Raw genomic sequence first — 20,233 nt, 5'->3', positions numbered from 1 at the left:
GATGTTTGGTGCATATATATTTATGATTGTTATAGCTATTTCTACTTTCTACTTTCATGGAATATTTTTTGCCATCTCTTCACTTTGAGCCTATATGTGTTCTTGAAGCTGAGGTAAGTCTTTTGTAGCCAGCATATGTAGGGTGTCCCAAAATTCACGCAAGAAATAATTTTGATAGAAAACACAGGTTTATAATTAAAAATTGTAAGTTTTTTATTGATTCATAAAGTATACAGTATAGGGTTATGTATGGAATAGCACATCGGGTAAATGGCCTTCACGGCTTTGCTGGCACATATGCAAAGCCGTGGTCTTCATTGATCTTCATTGTCCCTGCTCCTGGGCCATAATTGGTACTTGGTAATGCTTATCAAATTGAAGGAATTGAAATCAAAGGGCAACAGATATTAGAATCTGATTCAATAAACCAAGTAAAATTAGGCTTTTATTTTTTGTTGTTGTTAATGCTCACGCAAAATTCAAATCTTGCATGAATTTTGGGACACCTTGTATTTGGGTCTTGTTATTTATCCTTCCATCCATCCACTTTAGATTTTGATTGGAGAATTCTGTGCATTTAGATTAATTATTGATAGGCAAGGACTTTCTCAGGCTGTCTATTTAATTATTTTATGGTTGTTTTAAAGTTCTTTTTTCCCCTCTCTTTCTTTCTTACTGCTTTCCTATGTAAATTGATGGTTTTCCATAATGATATATGTTGATTCCCTTCTCTTTATCTTTTCTGTTTATCTCTTAGAGTAGTGGTCGCCAACCTTTCGGACCTCACGGACCACCAGTGGTCCGCAGACCACCGGTTGGCACCCTCTGTCTTAGAGCACTCTGGGCTTCCATCCAGATGGTGGAGTGGAAATTAAATAAAAAAATAAATCAAGAAACAAAACAATTTTGCCCTGTAGTTCCCATGAGATTTACATAAAATATCTTATACACATATAATAATCTGTTTTATGCTAATAACAATTCAACTTTGATTACATACAAAAACAACCTTTTATGTTTTTCAGTCATTTTTTATATTGTGTATCCATTAACAAACTTGAAAGTATTTTTAATATTTTTTTCCTTCAACATTTATACTAGAATTAGGTAGTTAACAGACCCCCATATCACTTATTATATTAGGGGTTCAGAATCTGACTATGTGCTTATATAACATCCCATTCTCCTGGCCTATAAGGTCTCTGGTGAGAAATACACTGATAGCCTTATTGGGGTTTCCTTTGGAGAGAATTATTTTTTCTCTTGCTTTAAAATTCTCTCTTTAGTTTTGGTTCAGAGAGTTTTGTTCTTATGTATCTTGGAGAATAATGTTTGTTTGTTTGTTTGTTTGTTTTGCTAATCCTCATGCAAGGATTTTTTTCCATTGATTTTTAGAGAGAGGAAGGGAGGAGAAAGGGAGGAAGAAATAGTAACACCAATGTGAGAGAGACACATCTATTAGTTGCCTCCTGAACTTGCCCCAAACAAACCTGCAACACAGGTTCATGCCCTTGACTGGAATTGAACCCACGACCCTTTGGTGCATGGGGCAGCACTCTAACCACTGAACAACACTGGCCAGGTCATGAGGAGGTTTTTGTGTGTGGTTGTTTTTTAAAAAATATTTTTATTGATTTCAGAGAGGGAGGAAGAGGGAGAGAGAGATAGAAACATCCATGATGAGAGAGAATCATGGATCGGCTGCCTCCTGCAAGTCCCCCACTGGGGATCAAGCCCACAACCCCGGGCATGTGCCCCTGACTGGAATCGAACCCGGGACCCTTCATTTCGCAGGCTGATGCTCCATCCACTGAGCCAAAGCGGCTAGGGCTGTGTGTGTTTTTTTAAATTGATTTCAGAGAGGAAGGGAGAGAAAGAGAGAGATACATCAATGATGAGAGAGAATCATTGATTGGCTGCCTCCTGCATGCCCCCAACTGGGGATCAGGCCCAGAACCCGGGCATGTGCCCTTGACCAGAATTGAACCCGGGACCCTTCAGTCCCCAGGCCGATGCTCTATCCACTGAGCTAAACTGGCTAGGGCAGGAAGAATGTTTTTGATGGAAGATTTGAAGTGACCTATTTGCTTCATAATGTTGGATGTCCAAATCTTTCTCCAGGTTTGGGAAGTTCTTTGCTCTTATTTCTTTAAATAATATATGTTATTACTTTTTTTATGATGATATCTCATAATTTCTGTAGGTTTCCTTCCTTTTTCTTTTTGCTCTTCTGATTGGATAATTTCAGCTGATCTATATTCTAGCTCAGTGATTCTACTTTCAGTTTGTTCAAGTCAGCTATTGAAACTCGATTGAATTCTTCATTGCAGTCATATATTCTTCAGCTCCAAAATTTGTTAGTTCTTTCTTGTGTTTTCTATTGCTTATTGAACTTTTCGTTTGTTCTTGTATTTTTTATATCATTTTAATTGTTTATCTGTTCTTTTGTAGCTCTCTGACTATCTGTAGAACAGTTGTTTTGAGTTCTTATTCGGGCAATTTCTGAATCTGTTTCTTTGGCCTAGTTACGGGAGATGTACTATATTCCTTTGATGGAGAAATATCTCTCGATTCTTCTAATCACTGTGTCTTGCTTTTGTGTCTGCACATTTGAAGAAGTAGTACCTCTTCCAGACTTTATAGACTGATTCCAATAAGGGAATTCTTTCACCTGTGGTAAGGGCACACTGGATTATGCTGTGACTTTGAATCTAGTGGTGCAGAGTACCAAATGCAGGGGCATGTGGCAGCACTGGGTCTGGCAGAGGACAGGGGTTCGTAATGTCTCTTTGGCTCATGCCACTTGGGTCCACAGCATTGACTGTGTGGTTGTTGGCGGTGTAAGCAACAATCTGCAGTTACTGCAAGCGTTGTTGATATGTTAGGCAGCACCTTCAGATCCAGTAGCTAGGGATGAAGTCAGTCGGTGATGGTGGTTGGAGCTGGTGGTGTGCACACACTCAGCTGTGGTGGTCAGCTGCAGACACTTACGTAGTGGTAGAGGCCAGTTGCATACACACTTGTAGTGATGAGGGCCAATGCGGGTAGCAAGGACTGGGACTAACTGGTTTCACTGGCAGCTATAGAAACCCTGGCTAGTAGCATCCTCTCCTGTGGTTGCCAGGTTTCTCCCCAGACATGTACACTACAGTGGAGACTCATGACAGGTTATGGTGTGCAGGTACACAGCTTGGTTGGGGGTAGTTATAGGTAGGCATGGTGATGCTGGCTAGTTAGAGAAGACAGAGCCTGATTGGGGCCTACAAACAGTGACGGGGTACCTTGGCTGTCAGTGCATTCATTGGTGTCTGCATATCTCCTCACCCCCCTGCATTTGCACTGCAGTGAAGGCCAATGATTGGTATCAGGTTAGTGGAGCAAAGCTGGAGGGGTTACCCCTGAGCATTGGCACAGTTGGTGGTGGTGAGGGTGGGCACTAGGCTGGTATCTTGCAATTGTGAAGCTGCAGAATCCCAAGTTGGCTTTGAGCCATGGCTCCCATGGCAGGGGGTGGGAGGGTGACAGGCTGAGGAAGCTGGATTATTACACTTTTGCAGCAGTAGAGTTCATGGGTGGCTGAGGTGCTGTCCTGCAATGGCAAGTGGGAGCAGGAAGGACTCCAATAGCTGGCATTTGTGAGTGCAAATACCTCTGGGAGGAAAGTAGACAGGCTGCAGGGGTTCAAAGTGGTCCTGCTGGCCTTTGGCTTCATCAGTGGCAAAATCTGCTGAGTTAGTCTGCAGAGCTGGTCTCTGAACCATGATCACACCTGCTGTTTGTCTGCTAATAATAACCTCTGCTTTTATTCCTGTTCCTTGCCGGCTTACCACATTGCAGCTTTGCTGGTCTGGGTGGGGTGAAACCGAAGTGGGACCTGTGTGCAGTGTCCTGTAAGGCTGAAGAAGCTGGTCATTCACCCCACTCTTTTCTGTTTAGAGGAACTCTTCTTGCTAGAAAGTTTCTTCTTAGCACTGAACAATATCAGTTTGGAGGATGATGCAGGTTAAAAAACGATGTCTTCCTCTTTTTCTTGTGTGATTATTCTCAGTTTTGTTGTTAAAATTTCCTTAGTGGACTCTAGAAGTCTCCCAAAACTGTTTTGTTTGTAGATAGCTATCCAATCTTTGATCTTTGTGGGGCAACAGGGAAGCTGGGTTTTTCCTCCTACTGATGGGCAGTTCTTTTTCAGTATTTTCAATTATCCCCTGGCTTTCATTGTTTTTGATGAGAAGTGTGTCATATTTTTTATCCTTTGGTTCCCTGTAGGTTGTTTTAAAATTGGTTGTTTTAAAATTCTCTTTTTTTAAAGATTCCCAGCAAGTTGATTTTGATATGACTTATGTAGTTTTCTGTTTTATCCTGCCTCCTGGTTAAGGCCCTTATATATAATCATCCATCCACCCATGCCCATAGTTGGCAGTGCCTCTAACTATCACCAGTTTCTGCCAGTCCAAGAAGGGCTTATCTCACTGGAGTTTAGTTCTTTAGAGTCCTTTGCTTCCACACCTCTCTGATAGCTTTTTAAAAGTGTAGGGTGCTTACTTCCAAATAAATAATCAATTACATCAGTTATCATTTATTAAGTAATTCACCCCTATTCCTCTAAAATTGAAAAATTTCCTGTCATAGCTTAAGTTCTATGCTTACATGGATTGATTTCTATTCTTTTATATTGTTTTTCTAGTCCTATATTATTTCCAGTCTGTTTTGTTTTATATATATATATATATATTTTGTATGCAGTTTTAGTATTTCTAATGCAAGCTCTTGCTCACTAGTCTTATTCAACATGTTTTGTGCTCTTCATACATAACAGGTGAGATTAGAACTTGATATTATCACTTTGGGAACTAAAGAAAATTTGGTCACCATCTTCAGTGTGCCTTCCTAATTGCTAGGCCTCATGTAGAAGTGGGGAAATGACTTTCTCCTTATTTTTGTGCCACTCTTTGTTACCTGTGTCACAAAGCATTTCTCCTTGGGTCCCAAGTCTCAGTCACTCTTGACTTGCTCTTTCCATTCTTATTAGCACTTACTACAATAGTTAGCCCATGTGGTTTGACACATTATTCAGTAGAGCTGAATATTGAACAGACACCATGCCATTCTTTTACTTTTTACCCTCGCTCACAACCTTAATATTCTTTCTAATTTTCTGTTTATTTTTAAAACAGTACCTTCTGGACACTAATGTGATGAGACAGAGAAATAGTGTTATGTATATCAGCAGTTAACAAAAAGTTCTCTTTGACATAGAAGAAGGGAATGTGGTTGCTCCTCAGTAGACTAGGTAATAAATTAAACAAGGTGTATTTTCAATCTGAATGGGTTAGATTAAATGGACTGACAATACCTAGTATTGGTGAGGATATGGAACACCCAATCTCATACATTGCTAAGATGTTATACATTGTTGGTGGAAGTACAATTTAATATACCTGTTTTGGGAAATTATTTGGCATTATCTCCCAACCCTCAATGTACATATTTTCTCTATTAACAAGTCTGCTATTTGGTATATATACAACAGAAAAATGTGTATGTCTATCAAAAGATGTGTACAGTTATATTCATAACAATTTTGTGATAGCCTAAAATGTAAACAACACTCATGTTCATGAACAATAAAACTGTCATAAATTGTGGTATATTAATACAATGGATACTACCCAGCAACGCAAAAAAGGAATTACTGATAAACATAGTAATATGGCTGAATCTCTCTTTGATTGAAAGAAATCAAACAAAAGATGATACTGTTTATATGAATTTAAAAACATGTCAAATGTTAAGGAAAAATAATTAAACCATATGAGCTGGGGATAGTTACTGACCAAAAGGAAACTTGCGAGAACTGTTTCGGTTCTAGAAATGTTCATCTTTGTTATAGTTACATAGGTATATGTAGTATTTATCCAATTTCATCTAGGTATAACAAGATTTATGCATCTTATTGTATATGATTATACCTCAGTACAAAAATTTATTTTTACACATTTTCTCTCACCCAAGAAAATCCCCAACCAATTTTACCCACTAATATGCTAAGTGGAATCACATTAAATTTGCCTAACAACTTGGAGAAACTTTAATGATACAGTACTAAGCCTTTTTTAGATTCAGATTTAGTGTATGATATGTGTTTAGGTAAGTTTTTATAATTTTCTTTATTAATACATATACCTTTTAAAAATGTATTCTTAGATATTTTTAGTTGTGAACAGGCTATCATGTTTTTCACATATTGCAAGTATTAAAAAGTTATTTTGTACACTTATCCTTTGCCAACTACCTTAATTTTTTAAATTATTCATCTTTTGAGTCTGTTTAGTACAGACAAAATAGTTTTGTGTGTGTGTGTTTTAATCAACTTTAGGAGAGGAAAATTGTCTTTACCAATAATTTACTAATTTTTTATAAATTGAATTATTTGATTTTTCTAAAATTAAGTTATCCTTACATTCCTGAAGAAAAATACATTTTGTTATATATAGTGTATACTCTTTTTATATACTAGTAGTAGTGGATTGGATTTTCTGATACTAAGAAAGTTTATATTTATGTATAGGTAAAATTAGTTTTTGTGTTATTTTTATAATGTGTTTTGAATATTAATATCTATAGTTGCTAACTGTTGAATTCATGGGATTTTGAACAAATTTTTGAAAACTAGTGACTTTCAAGTGTTTTATTAAAAATGAGGGAATCTCACCCCAGCTAGTTTGGCTCAATGGATAGAGCATCGGCCTGTGGACTGAAAGGTCCTGGGTTCGATTCCAGTCAAGGGTATATGCCTTGTTGCAGGCTCCAACCCCAGTAGGGGGTGTGCAGGAGGCAGCCAATCATTGATTCTCTCTCATCATTGATGTTTCTATCTCTCTCTTCCTCTTCCTTCCTCTGTAAACCAATAAAAATATATTTTTAAAAAATGAGGGAATCTCTATTTTTATTTGGCTACAGAGAAATAATTTCAGGTAAGTAGTTATTTCTTTGTTTGAATAAACACACAGAGAGAACCACAAAGTTTTTTAAAAATGTATTTGCTCTAATACTTTTTTCTGAAGTTTTCATTTTTATATTTTCTTTTCCACAGTCCGTGGTGGATGACTGGATTGAATCATATAAACAAGACAGGGACATCGCACTTCTGGATTTAATCAACTTTTTTATCCAGTGTTCAGGATGTCGAGGTACAGAATGTTGGAGTAAATGATGTACATTGAGCCTGTCAGTCCAGCAATGTCAATTTATTTCATCTCCCATTAGTCATACATAATTCCTCATAGAATTATGTGCTAATTTTTTCTGATAAAGAAGATTATTGTTAAAATTTTTAAGGATGTTTCATTTTGTTCTGGTTTAGCTTTGCTCCTGTGAAATAACATATTTCTAAATATTTTGAGCCCTAGCCAGTTTAGCTCAATAGATGGAGAGTTGGCCTTCGGACCTAAGGGCCCTAGATTCAATTCTGGGCAAGGGCACATAACTTGGTTACAGGCTCCTCCCCAGCCCCAGCCTAGTCAGGGCTCATGCAGGAGGCAACCAATCGATGTGTTTCTGTCTTTTTCTCTCTCTTCCACTCTCTCTAAAATCAATGGAAAAATATCCTCGGATGAGGATTAACAATAAAAAAAATATTTTGAATTTTTGAAGGGAATCTGAAATTCATTTAAGGCAGCGGTTCTCAACCTGTGGGTCGAGACCCCTTTGGCGGTCGAACGACCCTTTGATAAGGGTCACCTAAGACCATCCTGCATATCAGATAGTTACATTACGATTCATAACAGTAGCAACATCACAGTTATGAAGTAGCAACGAAAATAATTTTATGGTTGGGTCACAACATGAGGAACTATATTTAAAGGGCCAGAAGGTTGAGAACCACTGATATAAGGAATTTATGAATTGAGCTTTTATAATTACTATTTACTGGTATTATTTGTACCTGTGCTCCATATCAGGAACTGCGCTAGTTGCTACCATTGGTTATTTTGTTTTCTTGTCAGTATTTTCATCTTGATTTTATCAATGAGGTACTCGAAGCTCAAAGAATTTGCTTAAGGTTATGTAAGTACCAGAATCGGGTTTTTTAAGTTTATAGTTGGTTGGAAATCTGTAGGCAGTTTGTTAAAATGAAGTTTTATTTTTATCATGTTAATGGTTAACTGATATTTTTTATCCTTAAAATAGATAAGTCTTAACAGATTATATTCTACATGGGTGAAATCATTTGGTAAATCACCATTATTTTCTTTCCAGTAGAGAAAGAACAGTGATCGTTTATTGAGGCCACTAATCAAATTAATTTCTTAAAGGCTCTCATTTCTGTTCAAGTTATAGCTCACCATATTGATATAAGTAGTTTAATAAATATTTACAGAGCACCTACCTTGTACTAAGTACTGTTCCTGAGCATACAATTGTTACCAAGAATCTCTACCTCCCCCGCCTCCCAAGTCAATATTAGGGGGATGCAAAATTTTTTTTAAAATCCTCGCCCGAGAATATGTTTTACTGATTTGAGAGAGAGAGTGAGAGAGACATCGACATCTATCAGTTGCCTCCTGTATGCACCCTCACCTGGGATTGAACCACAATCCTTGGTGCATAGGATGACACTCCAAACTGCTGAGCCACACCAGCCAGGGCAGTGGAGGCTTTATTACAAGAAACAATGAGGGATATATACCAATAGTTCAGTAAAGTGCTCAGTGCCATCATAAGAGTAATAAAGCTGGTTACTATTTAGTGACTTTATATGTGCCGAGCTGTGTGTACTTTACATACATTAGCTCATCCTAATATATAAAAACCCAGGGTCTGTAATATCCAAAACGACCAAAGGCTCGACCGACCGGAAGGCACCCCGACCCAGCACTGACTGCCGAGGGGGCTGCGGATCAGGCCTGAAGAGAGGCCTGGAGGGAGAAGCAAGTTCTGATCTGTAGCTTCTGTGGCAGCTGTTGATCAGCACTTGCCTCTCTCTTTCGCTCCGGGCCTGGCCAGCAGCCGCGCCTCTCTTTCTCTCGGGCCCTCCGCTGGGGCTGCTCATCAGCCCCACCTCTCTGATCAGGCCCATTGATAGGCCCGGAGATGCTGACTGGCGTAGAAACCGACCAATCAGAACCAAATCTGGGTGAAGTGCGAAGAGCCAATGGCTGCCTAGAAGGAGGAGCTTTTGTCGCTGACTGGCATAGAAACCGACCAATCAGAACCTAATCTGGGTGATCTGCGAAGGCAGAACCTAAGCTGGGGCCTGAGGAGGGGTTCAAGGGCAACAGCTATTTGATGTAAGGTGTAAGAGAGCAGTTTAATTTTTTAATGACTAGTTTGGCAGTATAGTGCATATGGCTGGCTATCAGTCCAGATATAGGGATTATGTATTTTTGTCTGCCAAGAGCATCTCCTCCTGATGAAAAGGGCCTTTTCCCCCCACTTAAGCAATCCTATCCTATATAATCTATCTATACTACTAAAAGAGTAATATGCTAATTAGACCGAGTCGACCAGCCATCTTCTGGACGTCCGACTTCCTTCCGGACAAAGCCATGGTGGTGGGGGCTGAGGCAGAGGCTGTTAGGCGATCAGGCCAGCAGGGGAGGGCGGTTGGGGCAAGATCAGTCCGGCAGGGGAGGGCAGTTGGGGGTGAGATCAGGCCGGCAGGGGAGGGCATTTGGGGGCGAGATTAGGCCAGCAGGGGAGGGCAGTTAGGGGCGATCAGCCAGGTAGAGACAGTTGGGGGTGATCAGGCCAGCAGGGGAAAGCAGTTAGGGGTGAGATCAGGCCAGCAGGGGAGGGCAGTTAGGGACAATCAGGCAGGCAGAGAGTTTAGGGGCAATCAGGCAGAGGCAATTAGGGGCAATCAGGCAGGCAGGCAGGTGAGCAGTTAGGAGCCAGCGGTCCCAGATTGCAAGAGGGATTCCACAGGGATGGGGCCTAAACCGGCAGTCAGACATCCCCCAAGGGGTCCCCGATTGGAGAGGGTGCAGGCTGGGCTGAGGGACCAAACCCCCCCCACCCCCCGCATAAATTTCGTGCACCAAGCCACTAGTTTAATATGAGTTCCTGATTTTATCAGGCAGATGTGATCTTTATTTTGTAGATCAGGAAACTGAGAATAAAGGGCTTAGATAAGTGTTTGGACATCATGCAGTTTATAAATTCCAAATTCATGATTCAGAGTTTGTCTCAATCTGTGATCTATATGCCCAACCACAGAACACTCTGAGAATAACAAGGAGGGATTCTCATCCAGCCAGGGCTCTCTGTGTATGTGGTGATATTTGTAAGAAAGTGCATCAAATAGGAAGAAACTGTGGTGAGACTGAGGTTGAGTAAAAGAACATTAATGGGGAGAAGAAAGGCCAAAGTTAACAACTTGTGCAAAAATGCCTGAAGACAAAAAAGCACTGTACACTATAGGACATAAATTGAGTTTGTGGCTGAATCCAAGACCATAGAAATGGGTGAAGAGTTGCAAGAGATTAGGCTCTGTGATAGAAAGGGAGTGTTAATTTTACAGCCTTAAAATGAGCAAGGCAAGCACCGAGTGATGTACTTTACATATTTTATCTAATTTAATCTATATGTGTCCTATTGGGTTGAGTTTTTTTCTTTTCACTTTTCTCTTTTTTTAAAAAAAAAAAAACTTTATTGTTAAGAGTATTGCAGATGGTTCCCCATCCGCCCCCTCCCCCCATTCCCTCCTCCATCAGGTTCCTGCCCCACCCAGGTCTTCACCCCCCTATTGTTTATGTCTATAGGTAATGCATATATGCATATGTTCTTTGGCTAATCTCTTCCCGCCTCCTCTTCACACACACACACCCCTTCCCTTTGAGATTAGTCAGTCTGTTCCATGTTTCCTTGCCTCTAGTTCTGTTTTATTCATCACTTTATTTTGTTCATTTATTTTGATTTTTAGATTCAATTGTTGATAGCTATGTATTTATTGCCATTTTATTGTTTATATTTTTTATCTTCTCCTTAAAGAATACCCTTCAATATTTCATGTAATACTGGTTTTGTGATGATGAACTCCTTTAGCTTTTTCTTACCTGTGAAGCTCTTTATCTGACTTTCAATTCTAAATGATAACTTTGCTGGGTAGGGTAATTATGGTTGTAGGTCCTTGCTATTCGTCACTTTGAATATTTCTTTCCACTCCCTTCTGGCCTGTAAAGTTTCTGTGAGAAATTAGCTGACAGTTCGATGGGCACTACCTTGTATTTTCTAGGTACAGTTGTGTGCATTAGGTTAAGATTGTTCAATAATTGTGTTAAAATATTTTATATTCTCATTTATTATTTGCTTTTACAGTAAAATCTCACATCATGATTGTAGATTTATATATTTCTTCTTGATTTCTCCTTGAACTCCTTTCCCCTCCCTTATCATCTTGTTCATGTCCTCACTTAACCCCTACCCTCTGCTATGTATTAGGTGCATGCAAATATTCAAATATATCTTATAACTAAAATATTTTGTTTATTTAATGTTCCTCTTTATCTCTGGCAAAGCTTTTTTCTGAAAGTCTCTTTATTTGAATATCATGACATAGAAGAACCTCAAAGGAATTGAGCTATATGTTGTTGCATGGATTTTTGACTTAACCTTTTCAATGTTTTTCCTTTCATTGTTTGTTTATCCTTACCTCTTAGATGCTTTTTGTAAACAACATATAGCTGGATTGTGTGCTGTGCCAGCACAGCCAAGGGTTCGGTGAGCCTGAGGGGGGTGTCGAAGGATTAAAGAAAAGACAGACAAAAAAGAATATAGCTGGGGCTCAGTGGATCTCCTGTGCCTGGATGAGGCCACAGAGAAGGATCCAGCCAGCAAGCCGAGGCTTTATCTCATAGTCAAAGAAAAACAAGGTAGTGGTCAACATAGTTACAATGTTCTTGTGAGTTTCACTTGTTTTGGCAGCACTTGCTGTATCTCCCATAGCCCATTAGCTACCCAGGAAAGATCTAGGAGGGTGGCCATAAGGTCAAGCTTAATTATGCTAAGAGGGCTTTGCCCTCTAAGCTGGGACTTGTTTGTGGCTCTGCCACAGGTCAGTCCGAGGCTTAACTCTATAACCGCTCCCTACAGGATTGTATACTTTTTATTCAATCTGGATACTGCTTTAACTGTATCACTTAATTCTTTTTATATTTAATGTAGTCACTGGATATTTGGGTTTATGTTGAACCAGCTTAAGTTTTCTCTTTGTTTCTGCTGTTCTGCAGTTTGACTATATTATATTGTAGGTATAAAACATATTTCTTTGGCTTGGTATCTTTCATCAGTTGTGTCTTTAAATATTATTCCTTTTATTTCTCTTTTCCCTTAGTAACGGTCTTCTATGTACCTTTCTGTACTTTTTAATTTCTGGGCTGCTTTATAATTTTTCCCTATCTTCTAGTTCATGTACTCTTTTCTTCACCTGTACCAGTCTGTTGCAGTTACTATTTTCATTTCTAGGAATTATAGCCACTTGGTTCTTAAAGAAGTCTATGAAATTTTTCCTTTTAATATCCAGTGTTGTATTTTCCTTTTTTAATACAGTAGATTTATTTCTTTTATACTCTATCTCTAATCATTCTAATAAGTCTTTGTGGGTCTATTTTTGTGGCCTTTTTTTTTTTTTGCTTGTTTTTTGGTATATTTAGTTACTTTTTATTCCAAGTTCTATATTTTCTCTTAAATTTATTTGAAGTCTGGAATAAATGTACATTTTTCTAGAGATGATTTAGCATTTGCTTGACAAGTGCCCAGTGACACTACCAATCTAGGACCATTTGCAACTTGAATACAGTTTGAAGTTTTCTTGATTGGGTTATGGGAATTTAAGATATTTGCAGGTGCACCATTTTTGATTACTACTTCTTAGGTACATTTATCTTCCTCTACACAGGACCAAAAAAATCCCCTTTATTTGTAGTCCACAGAGTATAAGGTGTTAGATTTACTGCTGGTTTAACCTTAACTTAGAGATGAAATCCTTTGAGCCCCCGCTTCATGAATGAGTTGTTTCTCTTAGAACCCTATACCTCAGAACTCCCAATTCATTTATTTATAGGTTTACCAAGTGTTATTAGAGAAAAAGTTATTTCAGTGCTCCTTCTATATTTTAGTTTTCTGCTTTTAGTTAGTTATTATCCCACTAATTTCTTACTACTTCATAGTGTTTCACTTTTCAAAGTGAATTTCTAATTTTAATTAGAATTTCAGGAATAGCATTTATGTAAATAATATTGGTTACCATATTATCATAACAGAACTTGTATATATCAGTTCAAATGATTTCTTCCCTTGGATAGTGTGAGAAAGGAAGGGCTCATGTGTCCAAATTTCAAGTGACAGACTCAGAAACAGAAGCATGGCGAAAATACTTTTAATAACATTCTCGAGAGCAGGCATCCATTTTACAGGCACACATGTGGGGCAGGGAACATAACCTCTTTATTTAGTCCCTCCTCAGGTTCCTAATTGGCTGAGTACGATGAGGTCACCTATTTCCTCATACGTTGCCCAGGTCTTGCTATCTCCCATTGGGCCATTTAAAAATATTGGGCTGAAGTCTTTCTAGCTACCTCTACCTCCCCTGTCTAGCTGAGGCAGACACCTCAGGGGATTCCACCATGTTGGCCCATGTGCACAGTTCTTTGTTCCTCTTCTCTCCTCCCTACATTCTGGGGAAAATTCAGTAAGTTCCATCAAAAGCTGACCATGCTGGAGATGGATCACAGAGGTCCATTTCCTACAATAGTGTGTGTGTGTGTGTATAAGCATAACTCATAATTTTGAAGCTTCCACACGTTGGGCATATTTTGCATTTTTATATTTTGTTATTGTAACTCAATATCTGCTTTAATGGACTGTGAATTTCTTGGGACTAGTAAAAAGTCTTAGTATCTTATTATTCTGATGTTTCCAGAAGAGCTCATGAATATGGACATATACAGTACTATTTAGGTAGAGTAAAGTGAAAAACCACAGATAATCCTGATGGGTCTGTCATTTAGGAAAAATTGTGGGATATGCAGAGAACAGGATAAAATTATTAAAATAAGAGAATGGAACATGAATTATTTTGGAATATTTTATCCTCCTTTTCATAATGGTTTTCTTTTCTCCAGAGTAGTATATATTATTCTTTAAAAATATTACAGGAACCACACAAATATAGTCAACTGATTTTTAAAAATAAAGATTCAAAGGCAATTAAACGGAGAAATAATCTTTTTTTTAAATTATGCTGGAACAATTGGATGTCCATAAGTAAAAAAGGAACTTAAACACAGATCTTACCCCTTTACAGAAAAATTAACTTATTGTGTAAAATGCAAAACTGTAAACTTCTAAGAGAAAGTGTAGGAGAATGTCTGCATGACCTTGTGTTTAGTGATGAGGTTTTTAGATATAACAAGCGAGAGAGCACAATCCATGAAAGAACAAATTGGCAAGTTGGGCTTTATTAAAATTAAAAGTTTTGGGTTCTGTAAAACAAGCTTAAGAAAATGAAAAGGTAGCCTGGGAGAAAATATTTGCAAAGCATATATGATAAAGGACTTGTATTTAAATAGACTAAGAACTCTTAAAAGCTCAAAAAATAAATAACCCGATAAAAAACTGGGCAAAGAATCTGAACAGACCCTCACCAAAGAAAGGATAGAGATGGCAAATAAGATATGAATAGGTGCCCAACATTGTGATTAGATCAGTACAAATTAAAGTAACAAGATATCACTACTTGGCTATTAGAATGGCTAAAATCCAAAACACTGACAATACCAATTACTGCCACGGATGTGAAGCTGCAGGAATTTAATTATTGATGGGAATGCAAAATAGCATAGCCACTTTGGAAAACAGTCTGACAGCTTCTTACACAGCTTACTATAAAATCCAGCAATTACATGCTTTTAGGTGTTTACCCAACTGATTTGAAACTTATATACACACAAAAAACTGCATGTTACTGTTTATAGTAATTATTATATTATTCTTGCCCCAAACTGGAAGCAACAAAGATATTCGTCAGTAAATAAAAATGAATAAACTGTGGTAGAACGATACAATAGAATACCATTTAGTGATCAGAAGGAATGAGCTCTTAATCCACACAAAAGCACAGATAAATCTTAAATGGGTATTGCTGTGTGAAAGGAAAGAAGCCAGTCTGAAAATGCTACATATTATATGATTTCAGTTATATGACATTCTCGAAAAGGCAAAACTGTAGAGATGGTAGATAGGTCCGTGTTTGCGAGGGTTTGGGGGAGGGGAGAGGTTGAAATAAGTGAATCACGGTGTAGGGGTGGTGAGAATATTCTGTATGATACTGTAATGTTGGATGTATGATACTGTGCATTTCTCAAAACTCATAGAACTTTACGGCACAAAGAATACACATTGATACGTACAAATTTTTATTTTAAAAATCACTTATGAGTTAATCCCAGGCTGAATGCACTATTACAAAGGAATCTAACTGTATTAAAAATACATGAAATAACCTCACCCTGAAGGGGTTTGGGCAATAGGTGCTTTTCTAAGTAACTGAAGAAATGAGTGGTGATTGTGAGAGTAAAGGCCAAACAAAACTATACTAATAATAGAGGAATATGCAAATTGTCCAGGACGCCATCACAGTAACAGTAGTGACCAGCAGGCTGCGTGGGGCGACCAGGCCAGCCGGGGGGTTAGTGAGGGACAACCAAACGACTGAACAGCAGGCTGCGTGGGGCGACCAGGCCAGTGGGGGTGAGGGGGGTTAGTGAGGGGTGACCAAACAACTGAACAGCAGGCTGTGTGGGGCAACTAGGCCGGCAGGGGGGCAGTTGGGGGTGACCAGGCTGCAGGGGGGAGGCAGTTAGGGGTGATCAGGCCAGCAGGTAGAGGCAGTTAGGGGTTTTCAGGCTGGCTGGTGGTGGGGCAGTTAGGTGCGATCAGGCAGGCAGGCAGGTGAGCAGTTAGGAGCCAGTGGTCCCGGATTGTGAGAGGGATGTCTGAATACTTAGTTTGGATTGGGCCTAAACCAGCAGTAGGACATCCCCCAAGGGGTTCCGGATTGGAGAGGTGCAGGCTGAGCTGAGGTGATCCCCCCCCGCTCCCGTGCACGAATTTCGTGCTCCAGGCCTCTAGTACAATATAAGCACTGTAGTCTAGTTGGCAAAGGTGTTTCCCATAGAATTATGGGTTACCAATTCTGTAGTCACTATACATGTATACTGGAATTGAAAAGTTCAGTAAATAGGTGGTTGATGGTGGGAACTATATTTTTGACAGTTGTAGGAGTAGGAGATTTTGGATAAGCAAGGGAGGATGCTAGAATAATCCATGTCATAATGGGATAGTTGAAGGCTTTAGTGTAACTTATAGCTTAATATGGACACAAATGGCTAACATATAGAAATACTTATAAATATGTTTGTATACTCATAAGTATGTACACACGCATATGTATATTTATATACATATATATTTTATTTATTTTTATTTTTTTCCTTGTTCTTTCAGCGGGGGGGGCCTAAAAGAAATGGCATTTTTTAGCATAAAGCCAATAGCAATAAGCACACCTAGCACCTAGATCTTGGTTTCCAATTTTATTCTTCCATAAAAGAAATCAAGGCTGCTTTAACAAATGTTAAATTCTAGGACTGAGACAGGAAATTCACAAGGTGATCCTGGAGCATTTCAGTGTCAGAATAAACAAGTGCTTCAGAAAAACTAAACAACATGAAAATATGTAAAAGACACAGGAGTTAACTTAAAGAGCCCTCAATGGCCAAAGCTGGAAAAATTTGAGCAACAACATAAATATCATAGACTTGAATTATAACCCAGAGTGTAAAATATTCATAGGTCTATTCTGATATAAATAAATGATTGAATAATGATACAAATGGTTGAGAATAGACAAATCTTTCATGTAGAATTCAAGATAATTTATGTAAATACCTACATAAAACTTAAGGAAATGAAGCTTAACTCCCTAGCCCTTAACTATGGACTATACATCGTGACTTCCTTCCAAAGAGTACATTATTGAAAAAGGGGAAAAGTGTAATTTGTAACAGTGGAAAAACATGAAAAATACTACCTCAGTTAGATGATCATGATTAAGTTAGTAGTATTTAGTCATGTTGATAGCATGTATCCTTGTTTTGATGTGATGAGAATGGCACTATCTCTTTCATCTTTCAAAAACCCATAAACTGGCTCTGGCTGGTTTGCTCAGTGGTTAGAGTGTCAGCCTGCACACTGAAGGGTCACAGGTTCAATTCCCAGTCAAGGGCATGTACCTGGGTCAGCGTTTTGCTTCCCGGCCACAGGGTAGGGCATGTGCAGGAAGCAGCCAGTTGATGTGTCTCTCTCATATTGACGTTTCTCCCCCTCCCTCCCTTCCATTCTCTCTGAAAAGCAATGGAAAAAATATCATCAGGTGAGTATTAACAAAAAAGAAAACAGAACAAAAAACCATAAACTGTATCTACCATGAGAAAATCCCAGACAAACCCAAATTGAAAGATATTCTATAAAATATCTGACCGCTGCTCAATAAAACCATCATGGTCATCAAAAAACATGAAGTCTGAAAAAGTGTTCACAGTGTAGAGGAGCCTAATGAGACATGAGAACTTAACCCCTTTTGTGGTATTCTGGATAAAATCCTGGAACAGAAAAAGGACATTAGGTAAAAACCAAGAAAATCTGAATAAAGTATAACTTTTAATAATAATGATACTGGAATGGAGGGAAGGGGTACTGGAGAAAGGCAGTCAAAAGGTACAAACTACACTTGCAACATAAATAAGTACTAGGGATGTAATGTAAAACATGGTAATTATAGTTAATGCTGCTGTATGATAAAAAAGAAAGTTGTGTTGAGATGGTTCCTAAGAGTTCTCATCACAAGGAAAAATTTGTTTTTATTGTGTCTGTATGAGATTATGCATGTTAACTAAACCTATTGTAATCATCTTACAATATATGCAAATCAGACCATCATCTGTACACCTTAAACTTACATAGTCATGTATGTTAATTATTTCTCATTAGCACTGGGGGGAAATAATAATGTTATCAATATGGCTCATTAGTTGTGATAATTGTACCATGCCAATGTGCGATATTAACAATAAGGGAAACTAATTGTGTATATATGAGAACCTCTGTACTGTGTTTATAAATTTTCTGTCAGTCTCAAACTTCTTTTAAAAAGTATATTTTAAAAATACTGGAGGATTCAGTTTAAGGAAAATATTTTAAGATTCTATTATTAAGCCCAACCCTATCGGTTTTCCCCCCTTCCTTTAATCACCTACTTAAAAGTTTGAGAAAATAGGAAAAGGGGTATTCTAGGTAAAAGATGATTTGAGAAAGTCTTATTAGTACATTAAAAAAATTATAAGAGGACTTCATAAAAGTATACTTGAGATTATTTGGGACCAATTAAAGAAATAGGTCTTGGTCATTTGTATGCAGTTTGATAGGAAACTGCCAAATAACCCTAAATAATTTTTAAGTCCTAATTATCTTACATATATTATGTAACTGGAGTCAAATATGTAGTGTTTGCTGTAAACAAGATACTTGATGAATAAATATTTTCACTCTGTAATTTATGTATTCCTGTAACATTACGGGCAATTTTCCTTGTGCTTTTTTTTTTTTTTTTACACTTTAGAGATGAAACCTGACTCTTTTTAAATGATGTCATTTCACTCATGGTTCAATTTATTAGAAAGGGAAAGAATTTACCCTTTTTTCCTCTCCATTCCCCAGCTCCAGAGTCTTGGCTTTTCTACAACTATTTTTTACTGTCACCATTTTATTTCTCCTTTCACTTTCCTAAGACCAAAAGTCTTTAGCCAATATTTTTTCTCTAATGTGTAACTTTAACCTTTTTCCGTCCTCAAATTCCTTTAATAATATTCTGAAATATTTGGGCCTTTCTCCACAAAAGTTTCCCAAACCTAAATTTTCATAGAGTTTCAAAAGGTTCATAGATGCTTAAGAATCCATGTGCCACAGATTAAGAAGCCCAGCCTGTTTTGAATCATATTAATATTATTCATAGAGCCCTAGCCGGTTTGGCTCAGTGGATAGAACGTTGGCCTGCAGACTGAAGGGTCCCGGGTTCGATTCCGGCCAAGGGCACATGCCTGGGTTGTTGGCTCGATCCCCAGTAGGGGGTGTGCAGGAGGCAGCCGATTAATGATTCTCTCTCATCATTGATGTTTCTATCTCTCTCTTCCTCTTCCTTCCTCTCTGAAATCAATAAAGAAATACATTAAAAAGTATATTATTCATAGAGCCCAAATAGATTTATTTTCTTCTCTGTTCTTTCCTCTGATTCTTGTCTTATGTGAACAGCATTAGCACTGATGGTGAGGTTATTTTAATAGTTGTTCAAGATTCGATAAAAATATTTTGAAAGGTTATATAACTCTAGGACAATAATTATAATTGCTTTTGGCCCTGCGCTATACTAGCATCACGTAACCTCAAAATTTGAAATACTAATATTGAGTAAATTTATCTGTTCTTGATATGTATGACGTGTACCTTGTGCAGTCTTGAAAGGGTACACATTTATTTGGTGCTCGCATATTATGTGCCAATGTGATTTTTTTTTTGAGCGCTTAGTTTGATGTTTCACTTGCCTTTTGTATTTACAGAGACAGAAGTCCCCACTTACCCATGATTTTGTTTTCTACTGTTTCAGTTACCAATGGTCCAAAAATAATAAATGAAAACTTCTAGAAATAAACAATTGATAATTTTTAAATTGTGCAGCATTCTGAGTAGTGTGGTGATTTCAGTGCCATCCTGCTCAATTCAACGGGTACATGAATCATCCCTTTTCCCAGTATATTTACACGATATACCTACCTGCCTGTTGGTCACTTAGTAGCCACCTGGGTTATCAGATCAACTGTATCGCAGTTCTTGTGTTCAAGTAGCCCTATTTGTGTGGTGAAGGCCTTGGGTGCGGGGACATGGTGTAGGGTGGAGGTGGTCAGTGGGGACAAAAGGGGGGACATCTGTAATACTTTAAACAATAAAGATAAATTTTTTAAGTAGCCTTTATTTTACTTAATAATGGCCTCAAAGTACAATAGTGATGCCGGCAATTTGAATACACCAAAGTGAAGTCATAAAGTGCTTCCTTTAAGTGAAAATTTGAATACAGTACAATAAGATATTTTGAGAGAGAGAGAGAGAGACCATATTTGTGTAA

At 38.1% G+C, this 20,233-nt stretch overlaps 1 protein-coding gene across 3 annotated transcripts in view; it reads left to right on the top strand.

Moving 5' to 3' along the window:
* Nucleotides 1–20,233, top strand: part of STAG1 (STAG1 cohesin complex component) — a 332,216-nt gene that overhangs the window by 123,845 nt on the left and 188,138 nt on the right. For all 3 annotated transcript variants that reach the window (XM_070433471.1, XM_070433469.1, XM_070433470.1), the window contains one exon: nucleotides 7,094–7,190. In XM_070433471.1, coding sequence (XP_070289572.1) covers nucleotides 7,094–7,190 — 97 coding nt within the window. The remainder of the gene's footprint in view (nucleotides 1–7,093; nucleotides 7,191–20,233) is intronic.

Source organism: Myotis yumanensis, unplaced genomic scaffold (assembly GCF_028538775.1).
Source record: "Myotis yumanensis isolate MYYU_CA2020_CCGP unplaced genomic scaffold, mMyoYum1.0.hap1 SCAF_14, whole genome shotgun sequence".
NCBI lineage: Eukaryota > Metazoa > Chordata > Mammalia > Chiroptera > Vespertilionidae > Myotis > Myotis yumanensis.
This window is presented reverse-complemented; position numbering and strand designations above follow the sequence as displayed.